This window comes from Erpetoichthys calabaricus, chromosome 18, assembly GCF_900747795.2.
Source record: "Erpetoichthys calabaricus chromosome 18, fErpCal1.3, whole genome shotgun sequence".
NCBI lineage: Eukaryota > Metazoa > Chordata > Cladistia > Polypteriformes > Polypteridae > Erpetoichthys > Erpetoichthys calabaricus.
In genome coordinates this window covers 84,907,046-84,923,760 of record NC_041411.2, presented here as the reverse complement: position 1 = coordinate 84,923,760, position 16,715 = coordinate 84,907,046, and the positions used below count along the sequence as shown (strand labels likewise).

Genomic DNA, 16,715 nt, shown 5'->3' with positions numbered 1-16,715 from the left:
GAAAGGTCTTGATATAGGATAGACAAATATGTGAAAGGGGCTATATAATAGACAAATAAGAAGGGTACTATGTGATAGATAGATAGATAGATAGATAGATAGATAGATAGATAGGAAAGGCACTATATAATAGATAGATAGATAGGAAAGGCACTATATAATAGATAGATGTGAAAGGTGCTAAATGATAGATAGATAGATAGATAGATAGATAGATAGATAGATAGATAGATAGATAGATAGATAGATAGATAGGAAAGGCTCTATATAATAGTTCTATACAATATTTCTTTGTTTCTTTCTTTCAGTCTAAAATGACTTTGGCTACCTTTAAGAAAGAAAATAGTCCTGGAATTTTCGTATCTCTTGGCTGGCTTGTGTTGGACATTAACTGGGAAATCAAATGAAAAGCTTGACCACTTCTCAAAGGCATGTTGATAAGAAATTGGGAAAACATCAAATGAAACGAGCCTGGCGGACCTCTCATATGTCGGTCTTGTTATGTTTTTTTATGAAAAACAAAAGATATTCCATGCTGAGTGATTTAAGACCATTATATTTTTTTAGTTTCACCATCCCCATTCTTCAAAACAAAAACTAGAAAAATTGGACTTGACAGAAGTGGGTTTCTAGAAAATACTTTTTAAAAAATACGCTCAGGCTGACAGATAGATATTGTTTATATGGAACCCAAAATCAAAGTAATGTGACTACAATATCCACATTGCTTTGCGAGCATTGCTATTTAGTTTTTAGCATTTACGTTGCCGTGCTTTCTGGGTAATGTAGTATCTGTTTCTTCCAAACCTGCCGCTTGAAGAAGTAACCAATACGAACTGAGATTATTAGAATGTGGGTAAGCTCTGACAGAGATGATTGGCCAGTTAGGCGTTTCCGGGCTTTAAAGTGAGTTAGTGACACTGATACTTGCAGCGAGGCGGATTTCGAGAGAATGGCTGCCGGTGGAGGTAGTTTTTTTTTATTTTATTTTATTTTTGGGGAATGTATCCGGATTGAATATTTAGAAACGTTGACGGTGGTTATTGAAACTTGCTTTAATGTTTGGTTAGTCGTGATTCTCACTCCCAGTTTGTTGTCACCTTAAAAGTTTGTGTCTTGCCTGCTGGACGTCACTCTGTTTGGCTACAAAGAAGCGTTTGGGTTCCACTTCTGCATAAAGACGCGTTCGGATTGTCGCAACAGTTTGATTCCAGATCGCAACTGTCGAAGTTTCAGACTACTGAGTGCTTTAATCCGATTGAACGGACACGTTTAAAGTGTGTGTGCTAAAAAGTAGTTCATGAAAGAAACGCTTGTGCCACCCATAGGAGCTGCATAATAAACGTCCTCCCAAGCAAGGTGAAGAGCCGGAGGGGTTGGCCTTTCGTTCAGAGGAGCTCGAGGGTCCCCACGTGTGAGCCCCCAGGTGCAGCCCACCGCCGCCGCTCTTTTGTTTGGACGGCTTGCCGTGGGCCGCTCCGCAGGCAGGCGACACTTGCGCGACTTTGTCGTGAGCCTCTGGCTTGACACGATGGAGAGCCGATCTGGGGGACGACCCCAAATGTATACGACTTTCTGGTCAGGTACCCCCCTTCGCCCTTTATTTGCAATTGAATTGGCTTTTGGACAGTTAGAATCGCCTCGCGACATGAGTGACAAGTTCAGAGAGTCGACGCTGTCATTCAGTGTTTAGCAGTTTATCAGCATATTGGGAGACGTGCCTGCAGTTTAAAAAGGGATGTAATCCAAAGTGGGGGGATTAAATAAGGAAAAACTGCCCAAAATGTTCAGTAGATACTCGACAAACGAGCAGACACTTGTTTGGATCAAATGAAGGCCAAGCGTTTCCCATTTTACGGAATGTCAGCAGTTGCCCCCAGCAGACGGTTTTTGTGTCAGCGCGTTTATTGAAAGCTGTGTGTTAGTCTGAGGGTCTGTGTTTCATTTAAATGTGTGCAGACAGCATCACTGCCAGAGCAGAGCATCCATCCTTCACTGTGTGTTAAGTAGAAGTCCACATTGGCGCAAGCCGCCCTAACTCAGGTGTTCGTGTGAAGTGTCAAGAACATAATAAACCTCCAGAGTTGGGCCCGATACCCGAAATATTAAAATGTGTGCTTCAGTTTAAACGCTTGAAGCCTAAATATTCTCAAGTACAGTAGAAATGGGCCCCCCCCCTCTGTTGGCGGTCCATAGTGGGTTACTAAAGGATCAACAAGAGGCCTTAAAATAATCTAAAATGACACCCGCGTGCTTAGGCTTGAAATTTGTCGTTTTAAACTTCTGGGAGTGGCGCTTAGAAGGTGAGGACCACTGGTAAAGAATTCGATATCAGAAATAGGGACATCTTTGTGATCAGCCGTCTCCAACCAACAGCATACTGCTGATTGTCTCAAGCTTTGTGACCCCTCATGTCCCACTGGGGTTGGCTGAGGTGGCATCGCCACTTCATGTCCCCCTGATCCTTCTCGTTGAAGACCCCTAATGGTTTGATCTTTTTATCGGCTGAATTTCCTGCACAAAATATGGTCCAGAATTGGACTGCAAAAAACTCGACGTCTTGCACAGCTAAACAACAAGACGAGTCGAATGGCATGTCAAGTATGTCTCGCTAAGGCGGCAGACGACACAAATGAAGTGATTTCAAAGAGTTCAGAGGTCATCTTTAGGGTCCCACAAACGTATCGGTGTGGAGATCTTTGTGAGGTTTGTGCAGTGAGAACATCTCACTCTGAAGGTCAGGAAGATTAAAGAAATGGATATTTGACTTGTTCACCCTCATCGCCCTGGGGTAGGGGGTACAGGTAGTGACTGAATAGAAAAGCTGCCCGCTGATGATGACCTTTATTGGGCTCTGAATGCAAGCAGCGCTTTCTTCTCCTTCATAAACTCCTTCCATCCATTTTGTAAACCTGCTTATCCTGAGCAGCTGGAGCCTAGCCTGGCAGGCACAATCTCTGGGCGGGGTGCCAGTCCATCGCAGGGCACACACACCAGGCCCAGTTTAGCATCGCATGAGGAAACCCAGTCAGACACGGGGAGAACATGCAAACTCCATGCAAGGAGGACCAGGGAGGTGAAGCCCGGTCTCGTCACTGTGAGGCGGCCACATGCCGAGCCCCATTTAAAAGGCTTTGTTCCAGCAGCACAGCCCCAGAGCGGGCCGCTGGCAGAATGGTGTGCAGGTGGTGACCTGACAAGTTCAGACCTGTGTGTTGAGGCGAGAGGTTTGGGACATTTGGGACAGGCCAGAGGATTGAGTGTGAGCGAGTAACGGCCTGCCACGGCTCTGCAGGACGCTGCTGGGACTGGCTGGCGGTGGCCATTGTGACCCTGACATGGCTTACGCTGGCTTATGGTTGGATGGTAGCAGAGGTTCAGAATTCTCATTGAACAAAATGAAGATAAATGACGGCTCTCTTTCCTAAATGTCTCCCCCAACCCAATGTAGCTCCTCTGCCTTTTAAAAAAGTTGGTGCCAGCTCAGCAGTAATGAGGCCTGCCCTTGGCCTGGTTCATTAGCTTCTGCACCCGTCAAATGTCTGTCTTCTCACAGTCGACAAGACGCAAGAAATACGGGCCGAGAATCCATCGGATCACAATATCAAAGTGACGGAGGAGGAGGAGGCTAATGCGTAAAAACAATGTGTCACCTCCGTTAGGACACGTTACTTTCTGGACGTACTTGTCACAAGTTTATACATCTGTAGCGTCTTTGCAAATGTGAGGGTAGTTGGCATCGGGTCGACATGAGCCTTCTGTGCGATGGACTGGCACTCAGTGTGGGTTTGGTTTGCACTTTGAAACAATGAACTTGGATTAGAAGATGGATGGGTGTGGCGGTGTTCAGGCCAAGCAGGTGCAAACTTTATTTCAGTTTGGTGGACTTTGAAAGGCTGTGTCAGCATGCAGCTGCTATAGGGGGAAGAAACGGGGCCAGTCCTTCCATGCTGAGGAGATCTGAAGACATGGCGGCTGTGTAGGCTTCATCGGGCCTGGAGGTAACTTGTACATATCCACCTTAATAAGGGGACAAGTGTCTGGCCGGTGGCTTTGTGTCTATCATTCCAACAGATGGCACATCATAACCTTTAACTCTGCTTTTCCAAATCCCATACCAAATGGCATATAACCAGGAAATTTGCATTGCATGTGTCATTCCAGCCGAGGGTGCATCACAGACATTAGCACAGCTTTTACAAATCCCATACCAAATGGCCTAAAGCCGAGACATGCGCATTACGTGGTCTGCGTTGGTTACGTCCATTTCAGCCCCACAGCTGTTTAGCGAGTATCGTCCCTTTTAAGTAGGGGGTTGTGTTATAATTGCTCCCTGTGTATAAACTGAGCAGACCCTGTCGGTGACGGGGGGCTTCAGCTGGCCACTGGTTTACTGTGCAGCACTTCAGGAAGGCTGACGTTTAGTTCCTGACCTGATAATCCTGAAGTGCTGGTGCAGAATTTGGGCTTTTCTAGTACACCGGCGTACCACGCAGCCCCAGAACACTCAAAGGAAACGCGCAGTCGTTTGATTCACGTAAACGGAAGCCGAGCAGATTGTGGACCTGTGGCCGGGCGAGCAGATGAACTGGGCAGACGAGCTTGTTGGGCCTTTTCTCGTCACCGTCGCTCCAGTCTTGGAGTCACTTGGGGTCATTGATGATGTTAATCAGAGATAAAGCTGCTTCTGAATTGACCGGGGGGGGGGGGGGGGAACGGGTATGGGCGTTTAAAAATACAATAATTACAGCTTTATGTGAGTAAAACGGGGGGCTATTAACTAAGAGTAACACAAAAGTGAGAAATGCGTCGGCTTCTGTGGTTTGTGCCTCTTAATGGCTGTCAGAGCCCGAAAGTGACGGCTTCTGCTTCTGCTTGTTTCTCTTTCTTTTCTCTTTTTAGATTTAGGCAAACTTTTACAGGTGCAAAATGGAATTCCTTCCCTCATAAACTACAATGGAGTGGACCCCCTCCACGCGTGCAGCGTTCTCCAGCAGCTGAAGTCGATGTACGACGAGGGGCAGCTTGTTGATATTGTGGTTGAAGTGGATCACGGGAAGACGTTTCCTTGTCACAGAAATGTCCTTGCTGCAATCAGTCCTTATTTTAGGTAAGGTATATAAAGACGTGACTTCTGATGTTTAAATGTCACCCAGTTCTCTAGTGTGTGTGTGTTCAGCTGTTGGCAGTCGCCGTTCTGATTCAAGTTTCTCACAGGTGGCGCAGCTCACACGGGCTGTTGGTTGTATGCGTGTCTCACTTTTCAGGGCTTAGAAGGAAGAAATCCTACCTTACGTGTAGCTCATGGGGGGCCAGCTAAGCTTCAGAGGCGCATTATAGCTGCCCTAGAAATGCGACTTGACATTCATCTCGCCAGATCTCGGAGTGTTTGTCCTCAGTTGAACAGAGTGCCGTGCGTCGTCTTTGTCTTTTATTCTTTTCCTGTCCTCTCCCTGCGCTTCTTCACGGCACGACTAGCATCAGATCAGCTCGTCAAGGTTTGTGTCATTCAGCGAGTTTCTACATTTTGGTTTAATCCTGTCGTGGGCCCTGAGTCCACATTCACACGTGACACTTGTAACTGGTGCGACCCGATCAGTCTGAGTGGGCTTCTCCGTCGTGGGAAATCCATTCCTGTGGTCACCTGCTGTGGGGTCTGCCAACTCCTGCGATGCCGATGAACCCCAGGTGTCACTGTAGCATGAAGAACTCTGCCATTCACATTAGAGACGTCTTTCTGCACACACTCCATTTCCTCAGTGAAACTTCCCTGAGTGTCAAAATGTGCTCACGTGGGTCCGAAAATAGTGGAATGAGGACAAAAGACCAGCAGGGAATTGTTTAGCAGTTTCATCAAACGCACTCTGGCACAGTCTGGACGCCACCAGCCCACCACAGCCTACCAGTCTTGTCCACTTACATCTCCCTGAATAACATCAAGTCGAGTTCTGGCGGTCCCTGCTGTCTGCCTCCCTACTCGGTGACGTATCCCAAGTGTCTCTGCTTCTCAGTGTCGACAACATCCTACTGATCTGCTCTTCATGGTGTCCAAGGCAGCCTTCAGATAGCTGGCCTCCTACAGGAGAGCTGAAAATCTCTTGCTCGGAGGGTCCAGGGTGGGCTGTTGTATCCCTCGGTGATTCTTTTTTGGCCCGACCGTGGGTTGGATTGCGGAGGAGTCGAAGTCTTCCCGCTGAAAGTGTTTTGAATCGGCACACCCTTCCTCGCGTGGCTACAAATCTGAAGGGTCTGACAGCAATAAGACCACCTCTGGCTTCATTTGAGGCAACCATGTGCTGTAGCGCTTCTCCAAGTGCAGGCATTGACCCTCACACCACCGGCGCTGCATTTTGAGTTGAGAGACCCTCGCTGTTTGTGGCACTGGCTCTTCAAGTTGCTTCAGCAGTTCATGCAGTTTATTGCTTCAGAGCCGCAGGAAAATAAAAAAATGAAAATAGACGTCAAGCCTTGGAGAAACTGGAGTGACGGAAAAATGTGAGCTTCTCGCAATCGAGAGGGGTTCCTGCGTCAAAGGACCCCCCAAAGCACGTGGAGGAGCCAAATGAGGATGGCAGCGTTTTACAAGACGGGGCGCTTGACCTCGGTGAAGTCTGAAGATGGCGGCCACTCCGCTGCTGACCTGCCTGCGTCATCGCTGGTTGTCCGTTTTTCAAGTAGTTTGATAAAACTCATCTGGTCAGTTGGTTCAGTTTGTGACCGCCACTTTTTAGCTTGTCGGCCAAATGAAAAGCTCGGTAGTGCAGCGATTTCATTTGCCAATTGTCCGTTCGAGTGTCAGTGGTGGATTCAGTGCGTCCGTTTATTGTAATGCTAGCTGTGTAAGCCCGGGGTCCTAGAAACTATTGAAATGTAGAGATGGCGGGGCATCTCTCTCCTAGGGGGCTTTGTTTTGCCGACGTGCGGGCATCACTTGTGTGTCCTCGGAGGTGGAGCCCTCACCCCAACTCCACCTCTCACTTCCAGGCAGACGGACAGACAGACAGATGCCCGCCCGTTCGCCCGCCCTCACGCGTAGACGTTTATATATAAGAAGGCTTTTCTACTTCAGAGCCTGCAACACAATTCAGTCCTTTCAAATACACCATTAAAAAAATAGTACAGAAGCATAGACTGGGCACTACGGTGGCACATAGCACTGCTGCCTGGCAGTAAGGAGAGCAGGGTTCACGTCTCGGGTCCTCCCCGTCTGCATGGGTTTCACCCCACCATCCAAAGACACGCAGGTTAGGTGCCTTGGCAGCCCTTGTGTTTTGTGGGTGTGTGTGCCCTGCGATGGACTGGCATCCTGTCCAGGGTTTGTTCCTGCCATGTGTCCGATGCTAGCTGGGATTGGCTTTGTCTGGATTAGCGGGTTTGTGACGCCGCAAACACAAACAGAGAAAACATCTTGCGATACGTCCAAAAAAATCTGCATTTACATCAAACCTGTAGGCCTCAGATGAGTTGGCACTGGACGTGTGTGTGTGCAGGGAGGTAGACGAAGGTGTAAATGTGAGCCACGGACTTTGGCATTGGGGTAGCTGCCATGTGTGTGGGACCACCTTGCTTTTGCCCATATTACAGTACACGGAGTATGTGCTGCCATGATGGGCACCTTTTGTGTTTGCAGGGTTGGCCTTACTGTGTAACTTGTGTCCTAAATGAAGCTTTGAGATCCAAATCAATTGTTTCTTGTGCTCTTAACCATAAGGATGGTTACTTTGGTCGAATGTTAAATGACAATTCCAGAAAGTCTTTTGTATTTTGTACATTAAAAACGAGTGACGGGTCGCTGTGGCACTTTCTCCTGTCCGATGTTCCATTTTTGCTCATTCCAGTGACTGCGCGGTGGCCCTTAAGAATGGATGCGTCTTTGTCACTTCGCCGCCTGAGCTCCCGGACTGCTGTCACATGTCACCTTACCATCTTCTAACCCTTTCTTTTGCAGATCCATGTTCACTAGTGGCCTTACGGAAACCACGCAGAAAGAAGTGAGGATTGTTGGGGTTGACGCGGAATCCATGCATCTCATCCTTGACTATGCATATACCTCCAGAGTCACGCTGTCGGAAGCCAACGTCCAGGCTTTATTCACTGCAGCTAGCATCTTCCAAATACCTTCCTTGCAGGACCAGTGTGCTCAGTTTATGATCAGCCGCTTGGACCCCCAAAACTGTATCGGGGTGTTCATGTTTGCAGATGCCTATGGACATCAGGAGTTGAAGGACAAATCACAAGACTATATCCGAAAGAAATTCCTCTGCGTGGTCAACGAGCAGGAGTTCCTCCATTTAACTAAAGAGCAGCTGGTGTGCATCCTCAGCAGCGACGACCTGAATGTCGAGAAGGAGGAGCACGTCTTCGAAAGCATCATCCGCTGGTTTGAGTACGACCGCGACAAGAGAGAAATGTACCTTGCAGAAGTAGTTGCCAAATGCATTCGCCTACCTCTACTCGATGAGGCTTTTCTGAAGAAAATTCCTCCAACGTTTGCACAGGCTTTGGCTCGGGACTCGGTGGACGCGGACAAGTCGGAGTCGAGCACCAACGGCTGCGCGCAGAGGCTTGGGATGACGGCTTCTGAGATGATCATCTGTTTTGATGCAGCTCATAAACACTCAGGAAAGAAGCAAACAGTGCCTTGTATTGACACGGTGACGGGGAAAGTGTTTAAGCTATGCAAACCCCCCAACGATCTGAGGGAGGTTGGAATTCTGGTGTCGTCCGAAAACGATGTTTACATTGCCGGGGGCTACAGGCCAAGCAACAGCGAGGTCTGCATTGACCACAGAGCCGAGAACGACTTCTGGTTGTATGAGCATGCTGGAAACAAATGGTTGCCCAAGTTCCCCATGCTGAGAGCCCGAATTGGATGCAAACTCGTTCATTGCTGCGGGAAGCTGTACGCTCTGGGGGGACGTGTCTACGAAGGAGACGGACGCAACGCGCTCAAATCTGTGGAGTGCTACGATGCCAGAGACAATTGCTGGACGGCTGTTTCACCGATGCCAGCTGCGATGGAGTTCCACAGTGCAGTGGAATACAAGGATCATATCTACGTCTTACAAGGTAAGAGCGCCTTGCGGTCGCTGGTAAGTAACATTTAGACTTGGAATGCTTTGTTACTGGGATGTCAGCCACGTGCGGGTCGGTGCTATAAGATGAAATACTCTGGACAGTATAACCACCAGACGGCAAATGACTGGTGCCAACCTTGTGATCACAATAGTAAGGTCGAGTTCTCAGCGGAGTGCAAACTAACCAGAAGGACCAGTGACCACTAGGATGTGATGGGAAAGAAATGGCGGGGTTCCACTTGTTGGGAGAGTCCGCAGACTTTACAAATACACAACGGGACGTCTGAAAAGTCCACCTTATGAGAAGGACTTAGGAGTCGTAGTATGAACTGTCAGACGGTGGTCAGAAGCCATGAAGAAGGCTAACAGAATGTCAGATTATATAGCGCCTTGACATGTGGAGTACAAGTCACAGGAGGGTCTGCTCAAGCTTTATAACACACTGGTGAGGCCTCTTCTGGAGTCCTGAGTGCAGTTTTAGTCTTCCGGCCTTCAAAAAGGACATAGCAGCACTAGAGAAGGTCCAGAGAAGAGCGACTAGGCTGATTCCAGGGCTACAGGGGATGAGTTATGAGAAAAGATTTAAAGAGCTTAGCCTAACGTTTGCTTTAAGTTTAAGTCTCTTTAGGTTTTAATTCATAAAGGGAGGTCTGAAATTGAATGTCCACCTTAAGAATTTGAGTCATAGTGGACTTGTCACTGTCAACTGCCAGACGGTGTTCAGAAGCCATTAAGAAGGCTAACAGAATGTCAGGTTATATAGCACCTTGACGTGTGGAGTACAAGTCACAGGAGTTTCTGCTCAAGCTTTAAAACACACTGGTGAGGCCTCATCTGGAGTCCTGGGGGCAGATGTGCTCTCCATAAAGACAGAGAAATGTTAGAAAAGGTCCAGAGAAGAGCAACCAGGCTGATTCCAGGGCTACAGGGGATGAGTTATGAGGAATGATCAAAAAAGATGAGCCTTAAGGAGATGAAGAGAAGACCTGACTGAAGCGTGCAAAATGAAGAAGAGCATTAGTCCAGTGGATTGAGATGGTGACTTTAAAATGAGTTCAGCAAGAACATGGGGACACAACTTAAGGGGAAATTACGCACCAACATTATGGTGTGTATCTTTACACAGAGAACCACAGACACGTGGAATGAGTGACCAGGTAGTGTGGTGGGCAGTCGGACTTTAGGGACCTTCAGAACTCGACATGATGTTATTTTAGAAGGATTCAGTAGACAGGCCTGGCACGCTTTGTGCTGCTGAATGGCCTGTTCTCTTCTTGGTTGTTCTAACGTTCTATGATTCAAATGGGCACAGAAGTGAAAGAGCTGCCCAGGAGGACGGGACCAGAGAAAGGACAGGCCTTCCAAGTTGGTTAGCAGCAGCCAGTGGCAGGTTAGCTCTTTAATGGTAAATTGGGAGTGCATGGGGCACCCAGCTGTGTCGGAAGGAGTGCCCAGTGTGGGGTTTAAAGCCATTCCTGGGTCAATGACCACTTGAGTGGAGTGTCAGAAAGTGAGTAGAAGCGAGGTTTGAGAAAGGGAAACCTAAAACGGGACGTAAACGGCAGACTCGGTGTATGGAGGGCATCACTTGGATGTGGGCAAGGAAAGAAAGGCCTGCTTTAGCAGAGCTCCGAGTGGCCATTGGAGTTTACCTTCACTTCTCTTACTTTGTGCTTTGGTTGCTCTCCTTGCTGTCTGTGCTTTTATGTAAAATCTTTGTTTTGATACTGGTGCCTATTGGCACTATTCTGAAGTGGGCACTTACAATACAATTTATTTTTGTAGAGCCCAAAATCACACAAGAAGTGCCACAATGGGCTTTAACAGGCCCGGCCTCTTGACAGCCCCCCAGCTTTGACTCTCTAAGAAGACGAGAAAAAACCCTAATAGGGGAAAAAAATGGAAGACACCTCAGGAAAGGCAGTAAGAGAGACCCCCGTCCATGTAGGTTGGGCATGCAGTGGGTGTCAGAAACAGGGGATGAACACAACACACAGAACACAAGTCAAGTCATCCTCCATACATTATAAAGATAAAAATATTAACAAGTACAGAGCAGAATCCAACCGTATTGAACACCTGCCAACAGACCGTTCAGTTGGATCCTCCACTGCATGCAGACCCCCATAGCCATTCGGTTCTTTTAATCCTCTCCGCACTGACCTCGGATTGAGGGGTTACCTTGCATTATCTGATTTGTCTTGAACATGGGCACGTTGTTTTCTTTGGTGGCACCTGTAAGGGTCCGTCTTTAAACCGGAAGACCTGGTATTGGTGGTGACGGTGGGTGAAATAGTCTGCCATTTTGAGAGTGAGAAGTGTGGAACTGTGGGATTTACTGGTTAGCTCATCGAGGCACATTGTGGAGTAAAAGTGCATGTGATGGCACTGGACGGGCATGAGTGAGCAGTGGGGGTTTGTAGCTTTGTGTTTGGTTTGCTGTGGCTTGATGTTTTATTTTTTGGGCAGCTCATCGAGTCCACTTGCTGTCACATTTGGCGCATCTTGTTTGTTTTTTAACATGCAGACATGGCGAGAAGTCGTCTTCTACTATCTTCTTCTTTCGGCTGCTCCTGTTAGGGGTCGCCACAGTGGATCATCTTCTTCCATCTCTTCCTGTCCTCGTCATCTTGCTCTGTCACCCCCGTCACCTGCATGTCCTCCTCTCACCACCTTCGCTTAGGCCTTCCTCTTGTCTACCAGCTCTATCTGTAGCACCCTTCACCCAATATACTCGGCGTATCTCCTCTGCACATGTCCAAACCAACGCCGTCTTGCCTCTCTGACTTTGTCTCCCAGTCGTCCCACCTGAGCTGACCCTCTAATGTCCTCATTTCTAATCCTGTCCGTCCTCGTCACACCCAGTGCCAATCTTCACATCTTTAACTCTGCCACCTCCAGCTCTGTCTCCTGTTTTCTGGTCAAAAAAAAAAAAAACGAAACTTTACAATATTCTGTAACACAAGCCAATGGTGACCAACGGCATAGAATGACAAACAATGTGAGGGGATAAAGAGCAAACCTTGTGTTACTCACGTCCCCGATCCACGTGGCACTTGCATAGGGTTTTGTTCACAACATGTGAAACCCATGTGTGTGTTTTTTGGGGCAAAAATCTCGTTAGATGTTAATGAAAAAAATCAGTACTCGTGTGTTATAACCTCGCCACTCAACTCAGATCACACTTCTCCAACGGCGATGACCCTTTCGATATTCTACTTAACAACATTAGAAACTTTGTGATGGAAGTAATGTTTCAAAAGTAATTAAAAATCAAATTTTACATATTCTTGTTTTTTGTTTTGTAAATAAATGTAAAAAACGATTAACACTAGAATCCCTGAAGCCCACGAATAAACTTGTAATCCCAGCCCACCTTAAGTCCCTTCCCACCTCTCCATTGGCGTCTTTTGTTTTGTAAATGTGTCGATCAGCACAAGCAGCCTGCTGTTCCATCCTGCCCACCACCGCAGCTCAACTCAGGCAAAACGTTCTCCCAGCTCATGTCTGTGTATCTGGGTGTGAGGTGCCTGGAGTTGTATTGGATAAATAATATATCGTTATTCGGAACATGTACATTTCATGTGTGTTTCATGTCTACAACGATCTATGTAAATGTAGGATGACAGGAAATGCGAGAAATGTTGAACACATACAGTTAGGTCCATAAATATTTGGACAGACTTTTTTCTAATTTTGGTTAATGCTCTGCCAGGCCTGGCAGAGCATTAAAAAGGAGGACACCCAGCATCTGGTGATGTCCATGAGTTCAAGACTTCAGGCTGTCATTGCCAGCAAAGGGTTTTCAACCAAGTATTAGAAATGAACATTTGATTTCCAGTTATTTCATTTGTCCAATTACTTTTGAGCCCCTGAAATGAAGGGATTGTGTTCAAAAAATGCTTTAGTTGCCTCACATTTTTATGCAATCGTTTTGTTCACCCCACTGAATTAAAGCTGAAAGTCTGCACTTCAACTGCAACTGAGTTGTTTCATTTAAAATTCATTCTCTGTCCAAATATTTATGGACCTAACTGTAAAACAGAAACTTTGTTCATGTTGTAGTACTAATGACAACATTTTGACATGAAGCGTATAATGTATGAAATGAACACTTTCACAAAAGGTACAAGTATAACAGAACAAGTGCGCTTTTACTCAAGAATATAACCGAAGAAAAAGAAATCGGGTTAGGGTACGACTGCTTTGCTAGTACAGCGGTAAGGTGTTACGTTTTTCTGTCGCCTCTGCCAGTGGCGTAGCTTGTAACACACGAGTAGCACAAAATCAGCGCGCATGATGAGCAGACATCACAAGGACGTAACGCAGAGCTTTTGAACTGAAGCACCGAGTGCGTCTTCGGTGTCTGTGTGGCCGCTTCACTGCATGTTGCAGAGTTTGGTGAAGTTCCCAAACGGCTCCGAGATTTCACTGAACTCGCAGCGAAGAGAACCTCGCAGGTTTTGCTCATCACGTCTCTCAGCAGTTGACTGGCGATGGCTCCTGATTTTCGATTTCTTTAGGGCTGATTGACGCCTCCTGTTCCTTTTAATAAGTTAGACCCTTCTTGGTAGCAGAATGGTGAAAGCCCCTTGGATTGGAGACGTTTCGCTCTTTCTGTTTTTTTTGGATTTGGTTTGTTCTCATTTTATTGACTTGTGTATTCGTTTTTATTTGAATCGTATTTTTATTATTTGTCATAGCCCCCCCGAACTGCGTGAGCTTTTAAGGAACCGTTGAGGTTTTTTTTTCTTTCTCTATTGACTCTCACTGATACCTTTTGACTACTAACATACAAGTACGGTTATGCAACACAAACCGAGTCCGAAAATTCAATGTAGTCGACCTTGTGCCGCTGAGTGGGAAAGGACAGTTTGAAGCGGATACGTTTGCTCCATGTCCACGATGCAGTAAAGTAATAAACGGACCAGTGGACAGGTGGTGAAGCCCCTAGCACTTGGATCATCAGCTGTGATGGTGTGGAGAGGTCACACAGCTGGTCAGTCGGACGGTGCAGCAACTGCAAGGGGGAAAAAAGGCCGAAGTACTCGGCTGATGAGAGGCCACGTCTGAAATATGAGGAAGGCGACTTGAACTGTCCAGGCAGCAGAGTTCTGTCACATTTTGTCACACGAGTATCTGAAGCCCTTTAGAGTTACAAAGACACTTAAAGGCAGCACAGAGCGAGCATGCGGGTAACCCAGGAGCATTTTCTGAGCATAAGGACAACAATAAAGGTGACACAAACTGCAAATAAGAGAATCATACGTCGTAGCACAGCAGAATGAGGTTGATATGGTCGCCGAGACCTTCAGTGGTCACCAGAAGATTATATGGGGAGAGAGGGAGGCCCAGGATCTACAGAAAATGGCCTTTTGTCAAATGCTGCTCTGCATTGATGCATCTCTTCTGTGTCTGAGGACATGGCAGTGCAGTGTGCTGCTCGCCTTCGGCAGAATGACCGACTCTGCAGTGCAGTTGGATGTGTCAACTGATGAATCCAAACTGGGAGTGTGGGAAAACGAGATAAGTGAGGGGTTTGAAGTACTTGACGATTTTGTGACATTAAGTAGAATACACTGGGCTAGGTGTGTGGGAGTGGGCACAGACGAGGCCATGTGGAAGCATTTGGGAGTCGCACAAAGGATTACGATGTCGAAAGGAGCGACATTTCAATATCAAGTCGATACAAAAACGCTCAAAACGTAACTTTTTGGAAACACTTTAGTTTAGGCAGAGCAAAAATGTGTCTCTTAGTCATTTACTGTTCTGAAAGAAGATCTTCATGAAGGACAAAGCATCACTAAAGTGGGTCTTCACCTGTGCACCGTCGGCCTACTAAAATAACTTCAGTTAGGAACAGCCGGGTGTGGCGCGAGTGAGACCTCTGGGACCTACGGGGTCACATCCAACATATCACGACATATCAAAGGTCACACTGCACTGATTCTTCAAAAGGAGCCTCCGGCATAAGAGTACGTGAGTAACGGGTGTCGGTGGAGCACTCGCACGGGACTGCGCGTGGACATGTTACTTATTTAATATGTGACAAAAGACGGGAGTGAAAACGGCTCCTAGTGCTACAGCACCGCTCTAACACGCATCGAAAATGAAGAACACACAGAAATCCTGGCTGGAAATGCTTTGTGTTGACGGCAGGAAGACTTCAGCACACGATTGCCAGAATTCTGCATATTATTTAAAAAATAAAAGAAACAAAAAGACTAAACCCACACAGGTGTTCATTGTCCCACACGGTCGCCTCACATTCATTGTGTCACTGGACGTCTGCAGAGATCTGGCCGGGCGTCTGTCCATTTTCTAACCAGTTTCGGCTCGAGGAGAAATCGTTGCACACATCGAGAATCGCACATGTAGCACTGTGGGTGTGCGAGGGAACCGCAGCACCGGGCAGCGTTAGCAGTTGTAGCGAGTAAATATTGAGACGCGTTTCAGTTGAAAGGAGCCGTGCCATTTGTTAATGCCAAAAAGAAAAAGGTTTTCGTGTTTCTCTGGTGACGCGACATGTGGTGCGTTAACTGAAACGTGTTACAGAAAAGGCACAATTGTAGCAATACGAGCTAAAAGTGTACAGCGGGTGTTAAAGTGCAGCCTTCTAAAAGCTCAAACGGATTAATTAAATAAAAATGGCCGCCTTCTCATGTGCTAATGAGTTAAACTGCCGCCGCGTGTGTGTGTGTGATACCTCCGATTGCTGCCTTGTCTTTCTCCTTGTAAAATATTTCCGTTTCACTCGTCAACTTGTCCCCGAGCACTTCAGCCGCCCTTTAAATTATTTCAGAAGTTTTCTCCTGAGAGTCTTTCTGTCCCCCGTAGCTTTTGAGTTGTCGTCTCTTCAGGCTGTGTATTTAGTGTATAAAACACTCAAACTTGGGATTACATCTTGTAACCTTCTGGAAGGGCCCACAAGATGTGTATCGTGCCAGCGCTGTGGCCTGTAACCCATTTGGAGGTGTTGAGCCCGCTCCATGCCAGGTGGCACTCAGAGGCATTGACATCTTTAAAAGGTCACTTTGTCGATTCTCATGTGGACTTTTTCCCTGGAAATCTCGGAGCGTTCTGTGCCAAGTATGATGACCAATGTCATCAGGACATTCGATAACCATGGCAAGTGGAGTCCCAGTATGCCAGCAGACCCTTAAGAGGGATGTTCCTGAGGCCAATCGTACACTTGTACCTTTCAATGTGAGACGCTCCCAGCGTGTGTGTGTGTGTGCTGTAAATTTGAATCGTGTCACTTACAAATCCGAGCAGGGTAGAGTAGGCCTGGTTAGATAATGGCATTCAGCACAAAAGTACGCTAAGATTCACCTCTGTAGAGTCATGTGACCAAACAAGGTGACATGTTGCGCTATCTTTGTTTGCCAGCTCTTAAGGTCATTGGTGACCCTGCACTGGCTTGGTGTTGTAAGACGAGAAGCAAACCCAAAAAAGGCTTGGGGCACATTTGTGACCCCATAGAATGACAACAAATTTTTTTTTTTAACAAAGATGACAGTGACTTCTTTTCAGACAAGAGTCCAACACAGAAGTGATGCAAACATGGCTGAACTTCTGGTCATATGGGACTTGGGCAGGAAAGGGCGGGCCCAGGAAGTGACATCAGCAGTTGAACGG

At 47.0% G+C, this 16,715-nt stretch overlaps 1 protein-coding gene across 1 annotated transcript in view; it reads left to right on the top strand.

Annotated features, from left to right (window-relative positions):
* Positions 1–859: 859 nt before the first annotated feature.
* The window catches only part of kbtbd8 (kelch repeat and BTB (POZ) domain containing 8), a 31,806-nt gene continuing 15,950 nt past the window's right edge, over positions 860–16,715 (top strand). The window contains exons 1-3 of the mRNA XM_028825038.2: positions 860–968; positions 4,903–5,110; positions 7,949–9,069. Coding sequence (XP_028680871.1) covers positions 953–968; positions 4,903–5,110; positions 7,949–9,069 — 1,345 coding nt within the window. The 5' untranslated portion in view covers positions 860–952. The remainder of the gene's footprint in view (positions 969–4,902; positions 5,111–7,948; positions 9,070–16,715) is intronic.